This window comes from Malus domestica, chromosome 14 (genome assembly GCF_042453785.1).
Source record: "Malus domestica chromosome 14, GDT2T_hap1".
NCBI classification, from domain to species: Eukaryota; Viridiplantae; Streptophyta; class Magnoliopsida; order Rosales; family Rosaceae; genus Malus; species Malus domestica.
In genome coordinates, this window is record NC_091674.1 from 24524311 (window position 1) to 24548086 (window position 23776).

At 38.1% G+C, this 23776-nt stretch overlaps 2 protein-coding genes and 1 long non-coding RNA gene across 3 annotated transcripts; 1 reads left to right on the forward strand and 2 right to left on the reverse strand.

Moving 5' to 3' along the window:
- Nucleotides 1-2639: 2639 nt before the first annotated feature.
- Nucleotides 2640-8832, reverse strand: LOC114820829 (uncharacterized). The gene is made up of 3 exons (XR_011575443.1): nt 8531-8832; nt 8198-8405; nt 2640-2830 (listed from the first exon to the last, which is right to left on the reverse strand). It is a non-coding gene; the product is annotated as an uncharacterized lncRNA (long non-coding RNA).
- Nucleotides 8833-13836: 5004 nt separating this feature from the next.
- Nucleotides 13837-19502, forward strand: LOC103455015 (conserved oligomeric Golgi complex subunit 2-like). Its single transcript, XM_008394607.4, has 12 exons — nt 13837-14527; nt 14835-15041; nt 15441-15777; nt 16289-16450; nt 16536-16635; nt 16736-16951; nt 17034-17142; nt 17366-17566; nt 18193-18297; nt 18792-18917; nt 19010-19144; nt 19246-19502. Exons 1-12 carry the CDS (start codon nt 14072-14074, stop codon nt 19357-19359), a joined length of 2268 nt encoding a protein of 755 aa, XP_008392829.3. The 5' UTR covers nt 13837-14071; the 3' UTR covers nt 19360-19502.
- A 2590-nt stretch (nt 19503-22092) lies between these two features.
- On the reverse strand, nt 22093-23238 carry LOC103415170 (putative calcium-binding protein CML19). Its single transcript, XM_008353522.4, has one exon. It carries the CDS (start codon nt 22813-22815, stop codon nt 22393-22395), a length of 423 nt encoding a protein of 140 aa, XP_008351744.3. The 5' UTR covers nt 22816-23238; the 3' UTR covers nt 22093-22392.
- Between the last annotated feature and the right edge of the window lie 538 nt (nt 23239-23776).

Sequence of the window (23776 nt, forward strand, 5' to 3'; positions counted from 1 at the left end):
TTGCGGAATGTTTTTTTCTTTTTATTCCAAACTGTTTGGATGATGTTGATCAAGAGAATCTACGGAATAGTCATCCGTACAACTCTTTTTATAGATTCTTTGGACTGTCAAAAGAGATATATATATACACACACACATACGGGGATGCCAAAACTTTGATATTTTGAGGCTTTTTTCGTCTTTCATATTTTATGAGAAAGCTTGAGGATGTTATGTTAAAATGTTTTTCTTTCGTGTCAAACAATATGAAGCATAATATTATGTAGACCAAAGAAAAGAAGAGGAAGGAAACTCTTAAACCAGTTTTTTCCTCTTTTTGTTTTGTAATTGGCTAAATGTTTTTCATTTATATCTTTTCAAACTAAACTGGCAGGGAAAAGATCCATATAATTTAACAAGTGGAGAAAAAAATTCTGAAAGTGGCGACTTTTACTCCTTAGTGCTCATTGAAAGTGGCGACTTTTACTCCTTAGTGCTCATTGAAAGTGGCGACTTTTGCTCATTGACCAATAAATCATAGGTCTGCATGAAAGCGACAATAAATCATATGGCTGTAGGTTAAGAGTGTTCTTCTTTACACACCAAGGCATAGGAATAGCAAAAAGGTTCACGGAAGTATCCGCAGATACCTAATTAAGTCTAATGGGGCAGTTATGGAAGACAATAAACGGTTATAAGGCGGGTTTGGGGATTTTTTCATAAACCCAACTCGGGTATGGAGCGGTGATGGTATTGCCATTCCCTGACCCTTACCCGACCCCGATTACGTATGTTAAACTATAGATGCAATTCTAATAAATTATGTTTGTGAGTCATCTTTATTAGTCGTGCAATGTCTTTTATTTCCTTGCTATTACAATTGTGTGAATTTTTTTTGAAGTTATTTACTTTGTTATTAGCTTTTTATTTGAAGTACATATGATATTATCTACACTAAGAGGTGGGGGCTATCCATATAATTTGGTTCAAATTCGTCTTTGATGAGAATCAAACCTAAAATCTTTTACTTACAAGTGAAGGGAAATATCACTAGACTGTAATACTAACCGGTTGTTATTAGCTTTTTTTGGTTTACATTTCTTAAGCTAGTTGATTATTGATTATCTTGTGTTGCATAATCAAAATTTAGAGATCATTTTTTCATGATAGGCAGGTTTAGGGGACGGGGAATCCCCGTTTGAGAAGATGATAATAAATACGGTAAGGGGAAAAAGTCATCAACGAAGGCGGGGATGGAGGTAGTACCCCACCACCACCCACCACCCCACCCCACTCTGTTGCCATCCCGATCAAGGCATCATTTTCTCAATATCGCTTGTATAATCTAAAAAATGTTACTGATCCAAAATAGTTAGTTGAATTTTAGTAACAAAAAATAATTCCATGGATCGAGTGTCTTTCTATAAATTAAATAAATAGAGACAGATACAGAGAAGATAAAAATCCTTAATTCCACGTTGGTGGCAGGGGGACCGGGCTAGATCTCTCACGTCCGGCAGCCTTTTACGATCAAACTTGGATGTGAAGTGGTTGAGTTTGTTGGATCTATTGCGTGATGCTTTGGGATTATCAGGTGTATTGGAGCCGTGATGTCCTTCTCTGCATAATCAAGATAGGAGCATGTCATTTTTGTATGCCACAATTAGTTCATCTCTCATATGATATTGCAGCACTAGACCATTGGTTTATATATTTGGTGCTTCCGTCTCGTTTAGTTTCTTGTTACATTAGGGGTTATTATTATTATTATGTAGTGTCATATCTTTATTTGCAGGTATCCTCTTATTGGAGTCATGTTCTACTTAGAAGGTGACGAAGCCATAAAGTAAGGTTGATGTGTAAAAGTAAGGATAAATTTAAACTTTAAATAAATAATCTAGAGTGCACAACGTGACTGGGTGGTAACCCTTATTACAAAACGTGAAGTTCAGAGCATAGTGTAGAAAGATAAAAGTTGTCTCATCCGTAAAGGATGATTATTTAGTACATAAGCAGCCTACTTTGACTGAAGGACAATTAGCTACTTCCACTAAAACCTCGTTCTCCCACTAGCTCAATCTCTACGTTCTTGAGGGGCTAAAACAAAGGTGAGTGGGCCTAGAAAATAAAGTTTTCTTAAACATTTTTGAAAATGTGTAACCCCTCCCTATAAAATAGTATATGATTTCCCAAAGTAATAATATAATAATAGGTTGTAGGGAACCTGCAGCACAAATGAGTTAAAGGATATAGGGTGCTACTACGAAATATCTCATCATCAAAACTCAAATAGCTGTCATAAAATCGCAGTTATGAAAATCATTAAAAATTCACTGCTATGAAAATCACTGCTCATTATCTATGTAGGCACACAAGCCATACAGAAAGTAGCTGCATGAATAGGCTAGGTGTAGATTTTACGTTCTAGTACTACATCACGTGAAACTGGTGCTACACGCATCACATAACAACAAACCTAAGGACAGGCTGACACCTAACTTTGGATCCAAAAGGAACGTAAACGGTGCATGTGAACATACATGTAAAGCTAGTCCTTAACCCAGGACAGTACAAGTAACTAATAAACATTGTGCACACATGTAACAATGAGCATATATAATGAATAAATACATCATGCCACATTTTATACTCGCAGTTAATAAAAATATAAAGTATAGAAAATCTAATAAGAAGATAAACAAGACATGTAACATCATAATATATAAAAGCAGTTGTCAGGAAAAATCACATATACACATATTTACTTAAAAACGAAAAGACCTACTCACGTAACCAGAGCATGCTTGCTCTCGATAAGCCTTGTCATTCGTCAATCCGAATAAGCTTATACCTATACCAAGTCACATTGGCTTAACAAAATACTTAAAATACAAATCATACACAAAATGGGCAGATTATAGTTAATCTGTCCAAAATGCTCTAATTTCATTAAAATACCAAACAGCCCTAAAGCTTCAACAAATCTTGCATTTTGGTCCTTGTTGTAAAAACAGTACAACAAGGTTGTTATTTTTCCAAGATTTCTCACCATACTAAGCATCTACTATATGAATCACCATACTAAGCATATTGTTGACTTTTGTATTTATCTGGAGCATTACATCCCGGTGGAAGATCCATATAAATCTCTTCTGTCAAGTCTCCATGCAAGAAGACGTTCTTCACATCGAACTGTTGTAATGGCCAATTAAGATTTGTAGCCAAGGACAACAAAACACGAACTGTGTTGATCTTGGCTACAGGTGCAAATGTATCTGTGTAGTCGATTCCATATTTTTGAGTGTATCCTTTTGCTACCAGTCTTGCCTTGAAACGATCCACCGTCCCATCTGCTTTGTATTTCACAGTATAGACCCATTTGCATCCCACAGGTTTCTTGCCAGCTGGCAAATCTGTGATCTCCCAGGTAGCATTCTTCTTCAAAGACTTTAACTCTTCATTCATTGCTACTTGCCAACGTGGATCAGTTAAAGCCTCATGCACACTGTTAGGAATAGATACAGTAGATAATTGATGCATAAACGACTTATTTGATTCTGACAGGTGACTGGTAGACACATAATTACTTAACAGGTATAACACATTAGACTCAGGGTTGGGCTTACTCACCGGATACCTAGTTTTGCATTTAAGGTCGGCTTCATAAGTAAGTTTAGGAATACCTCGGTTGACGCGATCAGGGAGATGACGTAGTGGTGGTGCATCCGGGATCGAAGACGATTGATTATGGTTATTGGGACTCAAGAACAACTGTGAGGTAGCTGGCGACACAGGGCTGTCCGGTGGTGAGGAAACTGGCAGTGAGCTATCAGACAGAGAGTTATCTGGCGATGTCGACTCGTCCTTTTCAAGGTTTTCAACATTGTTTCCATGTGAATGATCACCACTTGTCTCCAAGACATTACCACTTAATTCCAATTCATTCACATCATTATTTTCGTGTGAATGATCACCACTTATTTCCAAGACATCACCACTTAAATCCAAATCATTCACTCTATCTATATCTGGAATAGTATAATCAAGAGTTTGAACTTCTTTCTGATTCTCCCCCTGAAGTGAAGACTCGGGATTGGCAAAGTACATATCATTCTCATGAAACGCAACATCCATAGTGACAAACAACTTATTCGTCGGTGGGTGAGAACAACGGTATCCTTTCTGCCTTGATGCATACCCCACAAACACACATCGTAAGGCTCGAGGTTCAAGCTTACTTCGCTGTTGTTTATGAAGATGAACGAAGGCCACACAACCAAACACATGAGGTGGAAGATTAGGGACTGCAGAAGCATCAACATGTGAAGAAAGTGCCTGAAGGGGTGTCTGAAAATCAACCGATCGGGATGGAACACGATTAATGAGATACGCAGCTGAGGTGAGAGCTTCTCCCCAATAGGATAACGGGAGATGAGCCTCGGGTAAAGAAGCACGAACAACCTCCAGAAGCTGACGGTTCTTGCGTTCGGCAACCCCATTTTGTTGTGGAGTATATGGACATGTAGTTTGATGAACAATCCCATGATAATCAAGAAAGGCACGAAGTTCAGAGTTAACATATTCGCCACCATTATCACTCATGAGAACCTGTATTTGTGACTTATATTGTACTTGTACCATTTTGTAAAACTGTTGAAACAAAGAAGTAACTTCACCTTTGGATTTCATCAAACAAACCCAAGTCATACGTGTGTAGTCATCAATAAAAGTAACGAACCAATGAGCACCACCAAATGTAGCAGTTTTAGATGGACCCCAAACATCAGAATGAATTATCATAAATGGAACAGAACTTTTATTCAAACTGGATGGAAACAAAGCACGATGACTTTTAGCTAGTTCACAAACACCACATTTAAAGCTAGAAACATCATGCTTAACAAATAGGCTAGGAAACAACCTCTGGAGATAGCCGAAAGAAGCATGTCCAAGTCGACGATGCGACAACCAAACCTCCGAAGCTTTATTTCTATCCCTCGGATTTCCGTCCACTGCAAGAGCGTGAGTCAACATTCGAGAGCTGTTTGATGTCAGCTCCAAGTAGTAGAGCTTCCCCTTCCTAATACCATAACCAATCGTCTTGCGAGTCCGAATGTCTTTAAAAACACAAAAGGAAGGCCAAAAAATCACAAGACAATGTAGGGCGACAGTTATTTGAGCAACAGATAATAAATTATAGTCAAGAGAAGGAACAACAAGCACGGTATCAAGACTAAGGGTATCTGACAGGGAGACAGTGCCTTCTCCAATAATGGGAACAACATTACCGTTGGCAACACTCACAACAGTTTTGGTAGGTGGTTTTAGGATTTGTACCTGTCTAGATTCACAAGTCATATGTTCAGTAGCACCGAAATCAATTATCCATGTATTATTCGTAACAGATGCAGAAACTTTTAAAGCCTTACCTGTGTTACCTGTATTAGAATCTATTTTCGATTCGACAATCGACGTACACGACTTGTTACAGTGGGGATCACAAGTCCTGAACTGTTCTTGATCGGTCCTACTCTCATGTCCAGTTCGGTCAAATCCATTTGAAAAAGGACAAGCATGGGTAGCCATTGTGAAGTCGTTGCACGTGTGTACGGGAACCAAATGCAGCAGCAACTATGAGGCCCCAAATGAAGGGAAATTTATGAGATTCTAGAATGGGATTTCATAATGACTATCATGCATATACAAATCAAATTTAATATACGAAAGCAGCGGAAGCATTTATAACATATTATCAAAGTTATAGTCATGCAAATCCCCTTCAAGGTTCATAGGTTTATATATAATGCATCAAAACATTTTTAAAGAATCAAGAACAAAGTGAAGGTTAGTCTAATACCTCTTGATCTAGACTTGAGACAAAGGATGGACCACCTCCAAGCCCTTTGCTCCTTGAAATCCTTGAGCCTAGCTTCCCTCCTTGCCTCATCCACTTTGTTAGAATGAGTGCTCCTAGATTCTCTTCAAGTTTCCAAAGTAGGAAACCTCTAAAGATCCTCACCCACTAGTGTAGTGAGAAGGATGAAGGAATAACCAAAAGGGTGTAAGAGATGTTAGTAAAAACCCCCTTTGGTGGCCGGCCTTTGTGTAGTTTAGAGAGCTATTTTCTTTTGCCTCTTTGTTGTTCAAAACTCACAAAAAACCCTATGAACAATATCTTATAAAGTTCCTTATATAGACAAAAGAAACCTAGTCAACAACTTGACTAAATATCTCACTCTTTTCACACCTAAAGTGGCCGGCCTCTTTGTTGTTTGTTTGGGCTTTGGGCTTTTAATATTTCAAGTCATCCAATGCTTGAATAAAAGCCCAATGGGTTTAGGCCCAATAAGCCTAATTAAACCCGAACGTTTCTTTAAACCCAAAACGATCTTTATCGCTTTTATGATTTATTTAGACTTTCCAAATTAATCACAACACATAATTAATCCAATTAATTGTTTCCTTCATCCATTAATTACTCACTACAATAGTGTATTGGTGAGCAATCTTTTAGGTTCTAATTAGTAAGGCAGTGAGGTGATTGGCACCAATCTACTTGATTAAATTTAATTCAATCACTTAGTGAATTGAAACTTCATTTCAATTCATCTTCTTCTTTGATGACTACATTTAATCATCTAGAAGAACTCACAAGCTATGAGTAACATCTAACCATATGTCATAGCTACCCAAGCTAATGTAGAAGTTTATTCGGAGAACCTATTCAGTTGGAATTACAATGTAATTCGATCCTTCTCTAATACAATACTCTCAATCACATTACTAGGGTATGGATATGTTATGTCAAACCCCTAATGTGATTATTCCTTCTTATATGATTCAATTGAGTCGTATAGGAACGCTTTCCTTTATTACGCTCGATACTTCGGCCGAAGATTCCCGAATCATATCTTAGAGTATTCTTCCTCTCTTATCGAAGATTAGAGATCCCTTGTTGCGCATACACTTGCCTTCATGACTAAGTGGCTTAACCCCAATCATGCCGTGGACACCTGCGGATGGGATGACTTTGACATAATCAAAGATTAAGTACTTAGCCACAAGACAACAACGATGCCTCAGGTTAAAGGACTACTTACATTATTCCAACCATTAGAGTTACTTGCTTGACATGTGAGTAGACCTCCATGCAAGTACTCTTGTTCGATTGTGTTAAGTGAACTCATTCCCTTAATGAGCACCTACATACTTGTCTTAGTGTCACAACATGAATGGGATGAGACTTTCCATCCTTCCATTTGAAGTAGACACAGTATGTACCGGTCTAAGCATTGTCAGTATCCCTCCGACAATCCAGTGACCAGGAACCTTTTGGACATTTGGTTATGTGAAGAAGGTCTCTGTAGTCTAACATCATTAGATTACTTCTTCAATCGATCCATTGTCCATGGATACACTATTTAGGACATATATCGTTTATTGAGATAGTCCTAATTAGTATCTTTGCCATTTGATGTATAAGAGTCATCCATACATCAATTCAATTGTCCTGAAAGGTTTCTTCCAAAGATTGACTTTTAGGGCATATTTCCAACACCAAAAACAAATACTAGTAATATATATATATATATATATATATATAAAGTAACCCTTCTTCCTTTTTTTTCCGCAACAGCACATCAATCTTTTTTTCCTATTTCGCAACAGCAAGCTTTTTTATGTTGTTCTTCAAATAGCAACAAGTGGGTCACTGGGTTCAATCGAATCTAGGCACGCAAAATAGATACACAGGTCGAAATCTGGGACAAATTTCAGGCAGTGGGTTGAATCTCGGTTCGTGGTGGTGGATGCAGGGAGCGGCTGGGTGAACTCAGATCAGCAACGACGGCGTCGCTCTCTGGTTGATCGGCGCACTGCACAACTGGGTGCGTGGCGGGTAGTTCGGGTTCTCGGGTCAGCAACGACGGCATCGCTCGCTGGTCGGACGGCGTTGCACAACTGGCTGCGCGGCTGGTAGTTATGGTTTTCCGTATAGAGCACGATCTCGTCTCTTTTTTTTTTCAAAACCTAGGCTCTGGTGCCAAGAAGAGAATGCTTTGAATTATGATATATTTTTCTCAATAAGAGGAACTTATAGGTGTACAACCCTAACATAAAAGGAAAGAAAACTAATTACAAGTGATTACATGGGATTACATATCAATTAAGCATATGCTATATGAGTTTGAAATGGGAAACAATGGGAATAGAAGTATACAAGAATTAAGGCCCCTAAATGGCTAGGAAAGTCGAATTTTGCTGGATTCTCATGAACTCGAAAAGGGTTTTCGTTGAATTTCATTGCAGCAGTCCTGGAATCGAGCATGCAAGACTCGAACTAGGTCTAGATAACCTGAAGATGGAACAAAATGGGCTTGGTCTCGTCAGAACGGAAAATATTTGGCCAGAATCTTTGCCGGAGTTCTCTGCAGCTAGCCGGACATGGAATCCGTTATTCCGTTCAAAACTCACAAGTGTGAAACCAAAGCTCACATGCAAGGTTATAAAGTTAAACAAAATGATGAATGGAATGCAAGGAGTGATTTCAAACCTTACATTGTTCGAGGACACCGAGGAGTATCGCCAGAGTTCCTCCTTCGCGTCGGAGCTCCTTGGTTTGAAGGTTTTTCCTCCAAGTTTCGAATAACAGATGTTAGAAAAGGATTCGTGGTTATGAAAGGGTTGCAGAGATGGTGGCGATGTCGTGGTCTGCTGTAGGACAGCGGCGAGCTGCTGTCTGCATTTGTTGTGCCATGAAGAGGGAAAAGGGACAAGAGAGTTAGATGAAAAGAAAAGAAAGAAAGAGAAATAAGTGGGAAGAGAGAAAGAATCGGCTGAAATGAGGGAAAATGGGACCGTGAGGGAGAGAGATGTGATGGAAAAAGTGATGGGATATGGCGTGTGTGTGTAAGAGAGGGAGAGGGAGAGAGAGAGGGGGGAGAGAAGTGAGATAGTGGAAGAGAAAGAAAATATATTTTAAAAATGAGGTTTCTTTAACTTTAATCTTTTAAGAAGATTGAAATTTAAAATAAATTTGGTGTTAGATTATATATTGATATAATCTCTTAATGTGTTCTTAATTCAAAATAATCAATGTGCATTTTATTTAGAGAGTTTTAACAAAACAATCCCAGTACTGTTTACTTTTAACGAAAAACCACATTTTTACTTTTAACTGTCACTATTCACTATACATTTAAAAATGACTTTGCGTTAAAAGCGAAATTTTTTTGGACTTTTAGTTAGTTTTTCTTTTTATTTAATGTCTCCTATTAAATATTTAAATTTACTAATATACAATTTTTAATTTATTTTTTTTATCAAAAAAGAGTTTTTTAATTTATTAATTTTATTTAACATTCTTCAATCTTGAAAGACTCAATTAATGTACCTAAATGACACACCCCGACCTGGAATGTCCATTAGGACTCCGAATTGAGTTGTGCTGGCCGACACCTGGAAGGTGACGAAGCCATAAAATGTGATGATGTGGAAAATTGTGAATAAATTTAAACCTAAGAGTGCCTAAATACCAAAGTGCACTGGTGAGCGGGAATGAACTCATTTCACACGTTACGTTAAAGCATAAGCAAGTACAAAAGAGTGAATTAGGAATCGTACCCTCGAAATAATCTCCAATACTAAGAATCGCCATGAATCTTCGACGATAAGAAAGCTCAGCTAATAAAACCTGGAAGGTGAAGACAAGACAAGGGTGAGTGGCCCTAGAAATGAAATTTGAATAGAAACCATCTAAAACATTATAACCTCTCGCTGCAACACCTGTATAGATTCCAAAAAATCATGCCACATATCAATGTAAAATCAAAAGTATATCAACAATAAACCATAAATATACCATAACACAACGTCTCATTAGTAATATCAATAATCATGTGATTAATAACCCATACTAGCATGTAAGTCGAAGTCACCTTTGGTGACATGTACGACTGCACTCATATCTCATCAATCAATGCTAACTCATAAGTCGGAGTCACCTATGGTGACCTGTACGACTTATCCATATATCATCACATATGCTAGCTCATAAGTCGGGAGTCACCTCTAGTGACCTATACGACTTATCCATATCTTAATAAGTATACATGCACACAAATCGGAACCACCTAAAGTGGTCTGTATGACAGGACTGGGTGTAAATAAATACGCTCAAGTGCTACGATCACGTGAAGGCTGTGCAAATAATCGCGGGTCACCTATGAGTCGTAACCACCTATAATGGTCTGTACGACAAAACTATGCACCTACCTTGGATTCAAGATGAGCGTAAGGTGCGGGAGGTGAACATCACGTTAAGGACTGTGCCCTGGCCACGGGCAAGAGCACTAACACTGGGGTGCTGGTTTATGAGCTCTCAATGTATCTCAACATAACATGTACGATTCATAGGCAACCCGTACAATAGTGTCGGAGTTGCTTAAAACATGCATGTAGTCATGCCATAACTTCATCATTTCAATAAATATCATAATTCACCTGAACTTACATGTGTGTCCCGCGTTCATCTTCGCACTTCAAAGCATTCATAATAATTTTGTTCAAGTAGTATACCCATGGATATGACATAATGCAAAACAAAAACTCAACCATATCATAGTATTTTTCCAATATATATAATGTGGCGTAAAATGCACAATCTATAATGCCCTACTCCCGAGTTATTTATTTTCGGAAATAATGATCGGGGATAAGTCCAACTAAACACTAGTTAGATTAACTATCATTACTTACGTTTCCTTATTTCAGTTTCTTGATTCCTTCCACATTGATTTATGACCAACATCCAATCACTAAAACATAAGGTTAAATATCATATTTTCACCAATTTCCTTCACATTGCTCAATTCCCAAACAAGGTTTTTGTTTCAAATGATGTATGGATGCATCTAACATCTCGTTAGACTGTCTACGTACCCTAAACAGGGATCAAGTCATTCGTAGTTCACTATAGTATTTCAAAACATTCACATTAATAATAAGCAATAATCGATTTATAAACATTTATGGAATTGTCTATCATATATATATATATATATATATATAATACACAATATAATGGAAAAGACCCACTCACCTGAGGTTCGTGACACGACTCCCTAGCACGCGTGTCGAGACATCACAAACCATCGTCGCCTATGACCAATTATCAAATCACATCTCAGAGTTCTGACTGATAAAATACATAATTTACATAAAACGCATCTCTACGTAATTTAATTCGGAAGATCTGCATCACGGATTTCCGATCCATTGCTTCCAAAAATTCACATTATACTTATAGAACAACATCCTAAGGTTTCATTATAATCCAACGGTTGGATCTCCACCAATTGTCCAAAATCAAGTGGTAGTCAACATTTTATTTTATGAACTTACAAATCCAATTCGGAAGGATCCGTATGTCGGATTCCCAATCCGTAAGTTTCTATGGTTCTCAAATATTACGTACTATAACATATTAAAATTGAGTAACGATCCAACGGTTAGATTGTCGATTCATATAATAACCTATTAATGTAACGTAGAAAATTTAGATTCTAACAATCAACCTGTATCATACAATTACCAAAACTGAACTCAAAGTATCTCGTAGCCTAAGAATAACCTCGACGGCCCCCTGGCCATGCGTCGCCGCGAGTGGCGGTCGGCCGTCCTGACTTGTCGGAAATTTCAACTATTTCTACAAATTCTAAAAAATTTCAGAAATGAAGGTCTCAATGAGTAGAGCAACTTTCATACCTGTAACTAAGGCCAATTTGGTTGGGAAAAGCCTAGATTTCATGAAAACCCTGCCGGAACCCTAGGTGTGAATGTGCTTTGATTCGTCCTCAAATCGATTTCGACGCTCCAACCAACGATTGGGCATTGTTCCTGAGCTCAAGAGAAGTTGGTTGATGGTGGGAATTGATGGTGTCCTCAGAGTCGCCATCGCCACATCCCACGAAATAAGGCCAAATCCCATCCAATTTGTGTAGGAAATCGAAGAAGGACTAAGGAGAAGTTCCTAGGTATTGGCCCGGTGCAATTCGCCGGAATTTGACCGGAGAAAGCACCGGATTTCATGTATTCCCGCTGGGTCCAGTTTCAAAGGAGAAACGGGTCGAGGGGGACCCAGGTAGTCTACCTCTCTCCCTCTATCATTTCCCTCCTGTTTCTCCCTCTGATTCGTCCCCTCTCTCTTTCTCCTTCTCCCTGATTCATCCCCTGTTCTTCTCTTTCTTTCTAATTAGGCAGTGCCCATCTTCTTTCTATCCCTTTCCCCTTTGCTGCCATCCTGCAGCCTTCCTCCTTTAACCCCTCAATTAATAAAAAATAACCATAACTATAAGAATTGAATAGAATAATGAATAACAACCTTTAAAAATTTTAAAAATTGTAAAATTTGGGATGGGTTGTCACATAAATGTTAGTACCGAAATGCATTATATTGAACTAATGTATTTAAATGTTAGTACCGAAATGTATTATATTAAATTAATGTACCTAAATGTGTGTACCGAAATGTATGCACCAAAATATTAGTACTGAAATGTATTATATTGAATTAATGTACCTAAATGTTTGTATCGAAATGTATGTACCAAAATATGTAGACCTAAATCTATACATCGAAATGTATTATAATGAATTTAATGTACCTAAATGAAGAAAATAAAGTACATCGAAATATATTGTATAACAAATATCTAAATATTTACAACAAAATATATTACAATAAATGAAATAAAATTAATACATTAAAAATTAAGAAGAAATAAAATAATTAATAAATTAAAAAATATTTAATAAATAAGATTATTAATGTATCAAGCCATTAAAATTAGATTTTATTATTCATAATTTTAATCTAAAAATTACCACATATTGAAACACACAACAATCAAGATTAAAGTCTAAGGGTTGTAACGGGGCTAAGGGTATTGGCTAACAAAGAAAGATAAGGATAAACAAATGTTCTTAAAGCAATAGTAAGCAAAGTAATGAAATCAACTTAGAATTCACTCTTGAATGTAGCAAATAACTCGAAACACTAAGGAGATTTCGTACATACTTAGGGTCATATTCAAACTGTTTGGACCATTTCTTCAACAACCAATACTTGTGAGTTCTTTTTCACTTTTTTCACAACTTTTTTCTTTCTTTTTCTTTTCTTTTCTTCTTTTCACGATTTTTTCTATTTTTTTTCTTTCTTTCTTCAAACCCATGACTATTTCATTGGCACACAAAACCCAAACTTTTGAAAACCCTTCCCCCACACTTGTTTTCTACAATATTGTTGATCAAAATGAATTCCCTTTAAGTCATGCTCCACTATACTTCAAGAATAAAGGCATGGATAGTCCTATTCTAGGCTAGGTAAGAATAATGTGACTAACAAAGAAAATAGGCTAATTAAGGCTCAAAGGGGTTAAACCTACAAAACAAATGCATGGGATGAAAGCTTTTTGGCTCTGGTGATAACTACTAAACAATTTCATCTTGTTATATGTTATGCACTCAATTTTAAGCTTTGAATGAAACGGGCATGAGTTCTAATATTTGGAACTAAAATGATAAAACGCATTCTAAGTAGCAACCAAGCAAAGAGTAATGAGATCATGCAACGACTTTAGAAAACAAGAAATCACATATTAATAACTCTCCAAATAAAGTTTATAGGCTCAAGTCTCTCAGGGTTGTAGCGTTAATTTGTGTTCCTTCCTTTAAGCATGTTACAAAAACTGATTTATTTTCTTTTGTGATTACATGTGAATTTGTTAATGACAACTACAACCAAGCATAAACCAAAGAACATATCAAACTTCTACCCATGTTTGTAATTTTCTTTAAATTAAAATGAAGGTTTTTATAACAAGAATAGGAATCCAGATCCGCAGTGACCTGCCGTTAAAAAAACCCGGCCCGGTTATTCAGTCGTCTTCATTTTCGAACATCCCTCTGGCTCTGGAGTAAAAGCATAACCACCTCATCGATTCCGATTTTCCCACGCACTTTCTAGGCATCCAAACACTTTGTAACTAAATCTAAAGAAGAAAAGCAAGTGAGAGAATTAGAAAATCTAACTCCAATGGCGGATCCAATCGCAGCGCCGCACAGATCCGCCGCGAACCTCTTCTCGGACCCGCTCGACTCCCACCCTCTCTGGTTCAAGCCCGCGCTCTTCCTCTTTCCGGAGTTCGATTCCGAGTCGTACATCTCCGACCTCCGCACCTTCGTCCCCTTCGACACGCTCCGATCCGAGCTCCAGTCTTACCTGGCCTCCCTCAACCATGAGCTCATCGACCTCATCAACCGAGACTACGCCGACTTCGTCAACCTTAGCACCAAGCTTGTCGACGTCGACTCCGCGGTCGTCCGCATGCGGGCCCCGCTCGTCGAGCTGAGGGAGAAGATCGAACAGTTCAGAGGCTCAGTGCAGGACTCGCTCGTGGCCTTGACGAACGGATTGAAGCAGAGATTAGAGGCGGCCGAGGCCAGAGAGGTCTTGGAGCTCCTGCTTGATACGTTTCATGTCGTTTCTAAGGTAATGCGTCTCTGAATTTAGCTTTGGCGTTTGGGAGTTTGGAGCATGTGACAGTGATTTGGTTGAAGAATTTAGTATGAATTTCATTGCTTATTGATTGAGCCTTGATATTATTTGATGTTCTTTTCGATCTGAAATCGCATTGCGTGGCACTGTCTGGGTTTCCAATTTGAGAGCTTTTAAGAAGAAGAGAAGATTAAACAGAGTGGAAAACCAGTCTCAATTCACCGCAATGTTGTTTTGATTTTTGTTCCCATTCCGCAATGTTGTTTTGATTTTTGTTCCCATTCTCCTACTTTGAATGCAGGTTGAAAAACTAATAAAAGAGCTGCCAAGTGTGCCGGCTGATTGGTCGAACGGAGATGTAAATTTGGCAGAGAAGAATTCTGTTAGCAATGGAACTTCCTTACAACATGCTGAGAATGGAACAAATCTCAGAGACACTCAAAGCATGCTTTTGGAGAGAATTGCTAGTGAGATGAACCGGCTAAAGTTCTATATCGCTCACGCAAAGGTTGCTTTTTTCTCTCTCTCACGCAATCAATTTTTTATTACATCCGACTTTGATATCTGTAGCTGTGGCTTGAGTTTGAATTGTAGCAGAATTCAGTTCAAACTTGTCGGGTGCATTTTCAACTGTGGCTTCAAGAAGTGCCGAGCGGTTAAATTTTGATGGTTTTATTTTTCTTTTTGCTATTGATTTTCTTAAGTTTGTGTAGGCGACAGTGAAAAAATGTGGGTCTATATATGTAAGCTAATTTTGTTCAGATGTCAGATGCCTGAATTTTTGAGAATTCTTGCCCAGGATCTTATATTACTTCCTTTCCATCCACACTAATTTTGAACATTGAATTGTTTTATTATGGGCTTGGACATTTTGTGCTCATCTATTTTCTCTATTATGCCAGTACAGAACCTGCCTTTCATTGAAAACATGGAGAAGAGGATTCAGGGTGCCAGCCTATTACTAGATGCTAGCTTGGGACATTGTTTTGTAGATGGACTGGAACATCGAGATGCAAATGCAATCTACAATTGCTTACGTGCATATGCTGCAATAGATAACACTAGGAGTGCAGAAGAACTTTTTCGCATGACTATAGTAGCTCCATTGATACAAAAAATTATTCCTCATGGAACATCAGGGGCCGCTACAAGACCATCTGGAGATGACCTTGAGAATGATTACAAGCAAATCAAGACATGTATTGAGAATGACTGCAAATTTTTGTTGGAAATTTCTTTCGAAGGTATTGAAGAAGTCCAATTGCTGCTGCTTTGCAGTATCATACTCCCATTACAATTATCTGAACTCATTTGTATCAGAATACAACATATTGCTTCAATCGTGCAACTTAATTTAATGGCCATGGTTCTGTGATGCACCCTAGTCTACGGATTAAGCATGTGTATTCATGTAGACTGAAATCATTTGTTACTCCTTTACATCATCATTTTACAAGATGCACCATGCTTTGTTCTCTTTCTTTTTTTGTAGCATTATCATTTCATTTATCTTTAACTCATTTATCTGGATTCTCCTTGCCTCAATTTCATTGTTTCATTTGTATACAATGCTTCTGAGATGCACCATGATTTTATAAATTTAGCAGATGGCTAATTCGTCATCGATCCATGGTAACATAAAAAGGCCATGCTATAGGTTATAAATTATAAGAATTTATATGGACCTGTATGCATGAATGTTATATCTCTATATTTTCAAGTCACTTTACTGTTTTTATGGGTTTCTTTTCCCAGAGAATTCTGGTTTGCACGTGTTTGACTTCTTGGCAAATTCAATCCTCAAAGAGGTTCTCTCAGCAATCCAAAAGGGGAAACCCGGTGCTTTTTCTCCTGGAAGACCAACAGAATTTTTGAAAAATTACAAATCAAGCCTAAAGTTCTTGGCTCATCTAGAAGGTAGAAATTAGTATCTCCCCATTATCTCATTTAAGTTTTAAAATTTGGAAGTTCAATTGCTGCTGACATTGTATTGTCATGCAAGGCTATTGTCCATCCGGATCAGCTGTTTCCAAATTTCGAGCCGAAGCTGTTTATATTGACTTCATGAAGCAATGGAACCTTGGAGTTTATTTCTCTTTGAGGTACTTGGCAGAACTCTTGGTGGTTGCTGATTTTATCGAATATGAATTGAGGTTTTATGTTGTGGACTGCTCTGTTAATTTATTACTAGAATTACCTCAGGTTTCAGGAAATTGCAGGGGCTCTAGATTCTATACTTGTGGAGACTAATCTTCTCCCTGTGCATAATGTACCTTCTGGTCAAGGAAATTCTCCAGATTTAACATTAAAACAAAGTGTCACTTTGTTAGAGTGCTTGGAATCCTGTTGGAGAGAAGATGTTATTGTTCTTTCTTGCGCTGATAAGTTTCTTCGCTTATCTTTGCAGCTTCTTTCAAGGTCAGTTTGAGGAGATTGGCTGATAAATTTTAGTCTAGACCATAGTTTTGTTACTAACGACATATTTGTGACTCTATCATAGATACTCAAGTTGGCTGTCATCTGGACTGACTGCTCATAAGATGGGTCAAACCGGCTCCAAATCTGGTTCTGAATGGGCTACTGCAGCTGTTCCTGATGATTTTATATATGTATGCTTCATGTCTTGATTTTACTAATATAAAATAGCGTCTAAAATGCACTAAATCCATGCATGGCTAAGAGGGTAAAATAAGACTAAAAGTCTTCTTGGACTTGTATAAACTTGTGAAAAGACTTCACATATTCTGTAATGTAATTGGATCGTGCCACATCTCACCAATATACATCAGTTATGAATCTTAATACAGAGACTGACACATGTTGGTTTTGCAGATTATTCATGATACAGACCGGCTGTACAAGGTGGTTTGTGGTGACTTCCTCGGGCATGTACTTAAGCTTCTTTCTTCTTGTCCTGCCGATGTTCTAGATCTCGTAAAACAGAGCCTTTTACAAGGAGGAAAATTATTGAATGATTTAGTGCCTCAAGTTATCAACACAATTGTAGAGGCACTAGTTGAAAAATCTGCTGCGGTAAGTTTTGATTGATTAAGAACTTCTCCAAGAGAGACTCTAATTTTTTGTTAAACTAGCAAGTGAACAGTGTCAAAAAACTATTTTAGCTACTCAGTTCAACTTTCATCTCCGGCAAGAGCCTATTTTAGCAACTTTGAATATTTTATTATTAACAATTCAAACCCAACCCACTCATTTCCTAAAACACCCTTTTCTCTCTTCCATTTCTCCTTGCTCAAGGGTCCACCCTTGAGTTTTATTATTTTGGTAATATTTAGCACGTGAACAGTTGCTCTCTAAATATAAAGAGTGACTCTTCATTTTGCCATAATAGTCTTTTACAGCATCTCTTGGAGATGAAATTTTTAAGTTTGACTATTTAAAATAAAGTTGGCCTGTTTTACAGCATCTCTTGGAGATGCTCTAAGAATATATTTTGGGCTAATCGTGCAATGCAATAAACTGGACCCCTTGGTTTTGCACACACCTTTAAAAATGTGAAGCTGGGTGATGGGTTTAAACATCATGTGAGAGATATATCCTGGTGCTCTGTTTTGGGTCTTTAACGGATTTTCTTAATTTATCATTTCCTGTCTTGTGAAGTCTATATTCGTTTTGATGTTACCTTCCTTAAAAAAATGTAGGAATTGGCACAGCTAAAGGGAATAACTGCAACGTACAGGGTGACTAATAAGCCTCTTCCCGTCAGACATTCACCCTATGTGGCAGGAGTATTGCGTCCCCTGAGGGTATGCGGCCTTCTATCTTTATGGCTAAAATTGGCATCATGTTCCGAAACAAGTGAATGGTTTTTACTTTTATTTTTCCTTCCCTACTGTTTTCAGTTAATAGATTTAGCTGTAGCAATAATCTAGGGTCCCATCTTGCAAAACTGGGTCTTTCAGAAATTCAGATGAGGTGGAATACAGTGTCAGTCTTATTGCTCTTACCACTCATAGGATATGGAAGAGACATTTAATTCTTGCACTTACGATCACATGTTTTAGTGCTATCGGATCCCTGTGGTAACATTTTTCTTTACTCCAAGTAAAACCGATTAGCTGTGGAAATTTTTTTTGCCTTGTGCTAAATGGACTTGGTAAAACAGACATAACTGTTTTTAACGTTGTTTTAGATGGATTTTTAATTTGCAAAGTATGGAACATCTTTTGATCTTCAGAATGTGCACCCTGAATTTTATTCCAAATTATGAAATATATACTGAACAAGCAACAACTCTCAGGCCTTTTTGGAAGGAGAACGAGCTACAAAGTATCTTACTAGGGATGCTATCAACGAAGTGCTGCTCAATGCTGCAACTGAGATTACTGGTCGTTATTATGAGCAAGCTTCCAATGTCGTCAGCGTGGTTAGTGTCCGGATGCTGAAATGGCCCTTCAAATACATAACCTTCTGCAATTCATACTTGTTGAATTCTAAACTCCTAACTATCATGATCAGACTAGGAAAATGGAGACTTCGCTCCAGAGAATAAGGCAAGGTGCACAAAGACGAGGCGGAGCAAGTTCAGATGTTTCTGATCAAAATGTGTCCGACACTGACAAGATATGCATGCAAATTTTCCTCGACATTCAGGTAAGAACTGGCCTCCGTTATCCATCTATGTTGTTGGGCAAACGGCTAACAAATTATTGACTTAATACAAGATGATTAATGGTGACGTATATGGTTGTCAGGAGTATGGCCGTAACCTTGCTGCCCTCGGTGTTGACGTTTCCAATATTGAGGCATACCGTTCCTTGTGGGAATGTGTTGCTCCTCCAGAGAGGAAAAGTGTGATTGATTTATGAAGTTGGGCATTCAGCCCTTCCCGATTTGTAAGTGTACTTTCTTGCTTTCCAAATTCAAAGAATTTTGTTATAAGTTGATTAGTTGTGAAGTGGTTATGCTTATTGCAAGAGGTTTATTAATAATAATTTCTCCAAAGATTAAATTAGATTCTTAAAACAACCACTCTTAAATTAGTTTCTTAAAACCACCATTCTTTGCTTCTCCCCATGCACAAAGTTGAAGCTCATGTACCAAATTCATGGAGAGCAACTTATATGGAATGAGTTCACCGTCATGTGGCCTTCCAATTTAGTAATATATTGGCATATGGAGAAAAACTTGCATTTTGGTAATATGTTATTGGATAAACGATGCCACATGACATTAAATCCGTTCCATATAAACTTTTTAAAACTGATGAAGGTACCAAATTGAAGCCTCTATGCATGGGCCTAGGGTCTGATGTCCTTCAAACCAACTTATTATACTAATTTTTCCTTTCGGAAAAACAAAAACTTATTTAACTAATTTTTTTTTTTGTAACGGGCTGATGTGATGATGTAAAATTTATGTTCTTTTTTTCGGTCAAACAAGAGAACTTCCATTAAATTAAAACTAGTACAAGACCCAAAAAGAGTCGGGGCAAAATGAGAACTGCAACCTAAGAAACAACAAGAGTCCCACACAAGTTTAGGTCTGAAGGTTGCAAAAACAAACAAAAAACCTAATCTCAAGCAGCATAAACCAAACTCCCGCCAGCTTCATATCCTCGGAGGAAGTCAAACTCCGAACCGACAAGGTAAACATCAGATCCAAGTCCCCTTCTCGAACTCTTGTAATGATATACAAAGAAAGTATCTTATGGGTAGAAAGTGAGGCTAAGGGGATATGTAAAATACTTTTAATGTGGTGGAGACTACATAACACAGCCTCAATGAGGATTTGGCATATGCCGGTTTGGGGAGGGGAAGTGAGGGACAGAAGTGGATCTGATATCCAATTTTTTTATCGGAGCTTGCCGATTCGAGCACATGGTGGGGTGGATATTGAATATCACTACTAAGGAGGAGGGAGGAAGGAAATTTAAAAGCAAAAAGCAGACAAAAAATGCCGAATAAGGGGCATGAAGCCCAAATCTGAGACAAACTTAGAGGATAGTTGAGACTTGGCTCAAAGAAGAACTGAGATGAAACTCAAGGGAGAACCGAGAATAAAAATGAAGGAAGAAGACTGGAAAGGAGGAAGGAAGATGAGGTGGGATGCAAGGAGGGGAAGGGGCAGAGGAGATGGGAGGGGAGGAAAAGAGGGAAAAGGGCAAAGGAGAGGGGAGGGAAGGAGGAGGAAAAATGAGGGAGTAGTGGGTTGCCGCCTACCCCAAGCAAGAGCAGGGGGCGGCGGCTGAAACTTTGAAACTGGCGTTGGGTTTCTTCTGGATCTGGGTTTTGAAGCTCACATACAGAGAGGACAAGTCTCATTTCGAATTTGATGCAAATCATTTACCCATTTCATGCCTCATTTATTCATAACAAAAAATAAATTTTCACCTCATCTAATAACAAAAAAAATTAGTGTAGGAAGTCGGTGCCACTAGATTGAGAGAGATTTTTCAATATCCCCGAAATCCAAAGCGATATGCCACATTATTATACAAGTGGTGGAAATTTTTTTTTTTTAAGTATCCCTCTAATTGTATAATTACATGCGATGTACTGGTCGAGAGATATTGAAAAATGTCTCATAGTTTGGAGAGATCTTTCATTGTGTGTGAAACAAGGGTGGTACACCATATGTCACACAAATGATGAGATACTTGTGTTAAAAAAATTAACAACTTATAAAATAAAAAATTTCTCAACTATATAATTGCATGTGGTGTACCACCCATATTCTGAGCATAATGAAAAATTTCTCCATAATTTGAAATCATTATTCACAAAATTGAGGCCTACCATGTACCAAAATTGAAATCTCCGTGTACCCAAATTGTCACATCCCGGCTAGGGTCCACCACACCCCAGGTCCGTTCCACCACCGTAGCACGATATTGTCCGCTTTGAGCTTACCATTCCCTCACGGTTTTGTTTTTTGGAAACTCACGAACAACTTCCCAGTAGGTCACCCATCCTGGGAGTGCTCTGGCCTCTTTCTCGCTTAACTTCGGAATTTCCTATGGAATTCGAAGTCAATGAGCTCCCAAAAAGCCTCGTGCTAGGTAGGAATGTGAATATACATTTAAGAATCACTCCTCTGGGACGTCGGCACATTTCTGGCCAGAAATTGGCTTTGATACCATTCTGCCACATCCCAGCCAGGGTCTACCACACCCTGGGCCCGTTCCACCACCGTAGCACGATATTGTTCGCTTTGAGCTTACCATTCTCTCACGGTTTTGTTTTTTGGGAACTCACGAGCAACTTCCCAGTGGATCACCCATCCTGGGAGTGCTCTAGCCTCCTTCTCGCTTAACTTCGGAGTTCCTATGGAATCCAAAGCCAATGAGCTCCTAAAAGGCCTCGTGCTAGATAGGGATGTGAATATACATTTAAGGATCACTTCCCTGAGCGATGTGGGATGTTACACAAATCGGCATTCGTCATCCCAAAAATCAATGGAATTGGTTACTTAATTCCCGTGAAATATTACCAAGGAGTTTCTTTTAGGGAGCATTTTTGCTCACCACTATTTAATGTGGTGTATGCTCAGCACCCTATTTATCACCGTACTAGTATATTCAAATCAAACCACTGCTAAAATTCTATCGCATGAAAAATCACTAAGAATAAGATGAATGGACAGCTAGAGAAAATCTCAACCTAATTAAACCCTTATAAACAAAAAAAATTGGCCAAAGCGATTATTTTTCTAATCTCAATTGCATAAATGATTAGTTTTCAATATGTCGGCAATGTTCATCGACATGACGATCAATTTTGATTTCGATCATTGTAGCAATCGAAATATAAAAAATAATCAATTTGGCCGATTTACGAAAAATGGATCAATAAATATATATACACTATATATATACACAAGAGCACTGCAACTGCATATTGTCACTGCATCATGATTCTGAACTCTTCAAAACTGATCAAACCATCCCCATTCAAATCATACCGTTGGATCATCACCTTGCACTCATCAATGGACTTGGACTCACCCAGCTTGCTCAGCATTCTCTTCAAGCTGCTAGGTGTAATAAACCCACACCTCTCCACATCGTACACCTCAAAAGCCTCCCTTAAACCCTTCACTTTCTCCTCCTCTTTCCCTCCTTCCATTAACCCCACAAGATCCTCCAAACCCAGCAACCCGTCTCCATCCGAGTCCAGCATTTCCACCGCCACCTCCGCCTCGTTCTGCAGCAGCTCTCCTCCCATCAACCCTAGCCGGCGCCTCAGCTCCGAAGGCGAAATCTTTCCATCACCATCTTCGTCAAAGTATCGGAAAACACGTTCATATCCTTTGTCACTTTCCATTCACAAGTGATATCTATAGGGTTTCAAATACAGGACCTCGGATGCAAAGATATATACGCTAAACGATTACATAAAGTTATGAAAAACCTAACTGAATTCGCTTGCAATGAAACAATATTATTGCAGCCATGCAGGCATATATATATATATATATATCATTTCTGGACCGACTTATTGCCATGTTCTATGATCATGGGGAAGTTGCTGTGAGTTTTCTGGACATTAATTTGCACGAAATGAAACATTCAAAAAAGGGAGGAAAATATAAATAAAAATAAAGAAATGACTCCGCACAGAGTCATGTGTGAGGCAAAGAGGAAGAATAGTTGAGAGGGAAGAAACGCAGAAGCAGATTTTGCAAAGGAAGAGGGAGAAGTTCAACGATCTAGAAAGAGAGACTAGTAGTTTCATGTTTGTGGTCAACATCCTACTGCTTCTGACTTTTTGAGAAAGTGATTATTATTTCAGACACATATGTCTGACTACGTTGTACACACGCGTATATGACGCGAAATCATTTTGTGCGTATTGCGTGGCATAGTGCATGAGATATACTCATATGGAATAGGATCCTCTCCGGATCATTTTTGTGGATCAATAATTTATGCCCATTCATCGTATATTATGTGGTTAGAAATTATTTTAAAATTTTATTTAAAATTAAATATAAATAATATTTAACGAAAACTGACTGCACGATGTACGATGAACAAACACAATTAATTGATCATCGGATCTCCACAAAGAGGATCCTTGTCCTACTCATATTAACAATCTATACCCACAACTTTTAGTTTAGGAGGAAAACGTCAGGAGAGCAGTTTGATTATGTGGCTTGTCCGACTTTAATATGTGGATAATGTTAGAGGATTTTTTTTTTTAAGGATGACAACTCGTGGCAAGTCACGGTTAGACTCATCAGCTTAGAGCCTCAAATTCGAAACCTCCTTGTTTTTTGTAT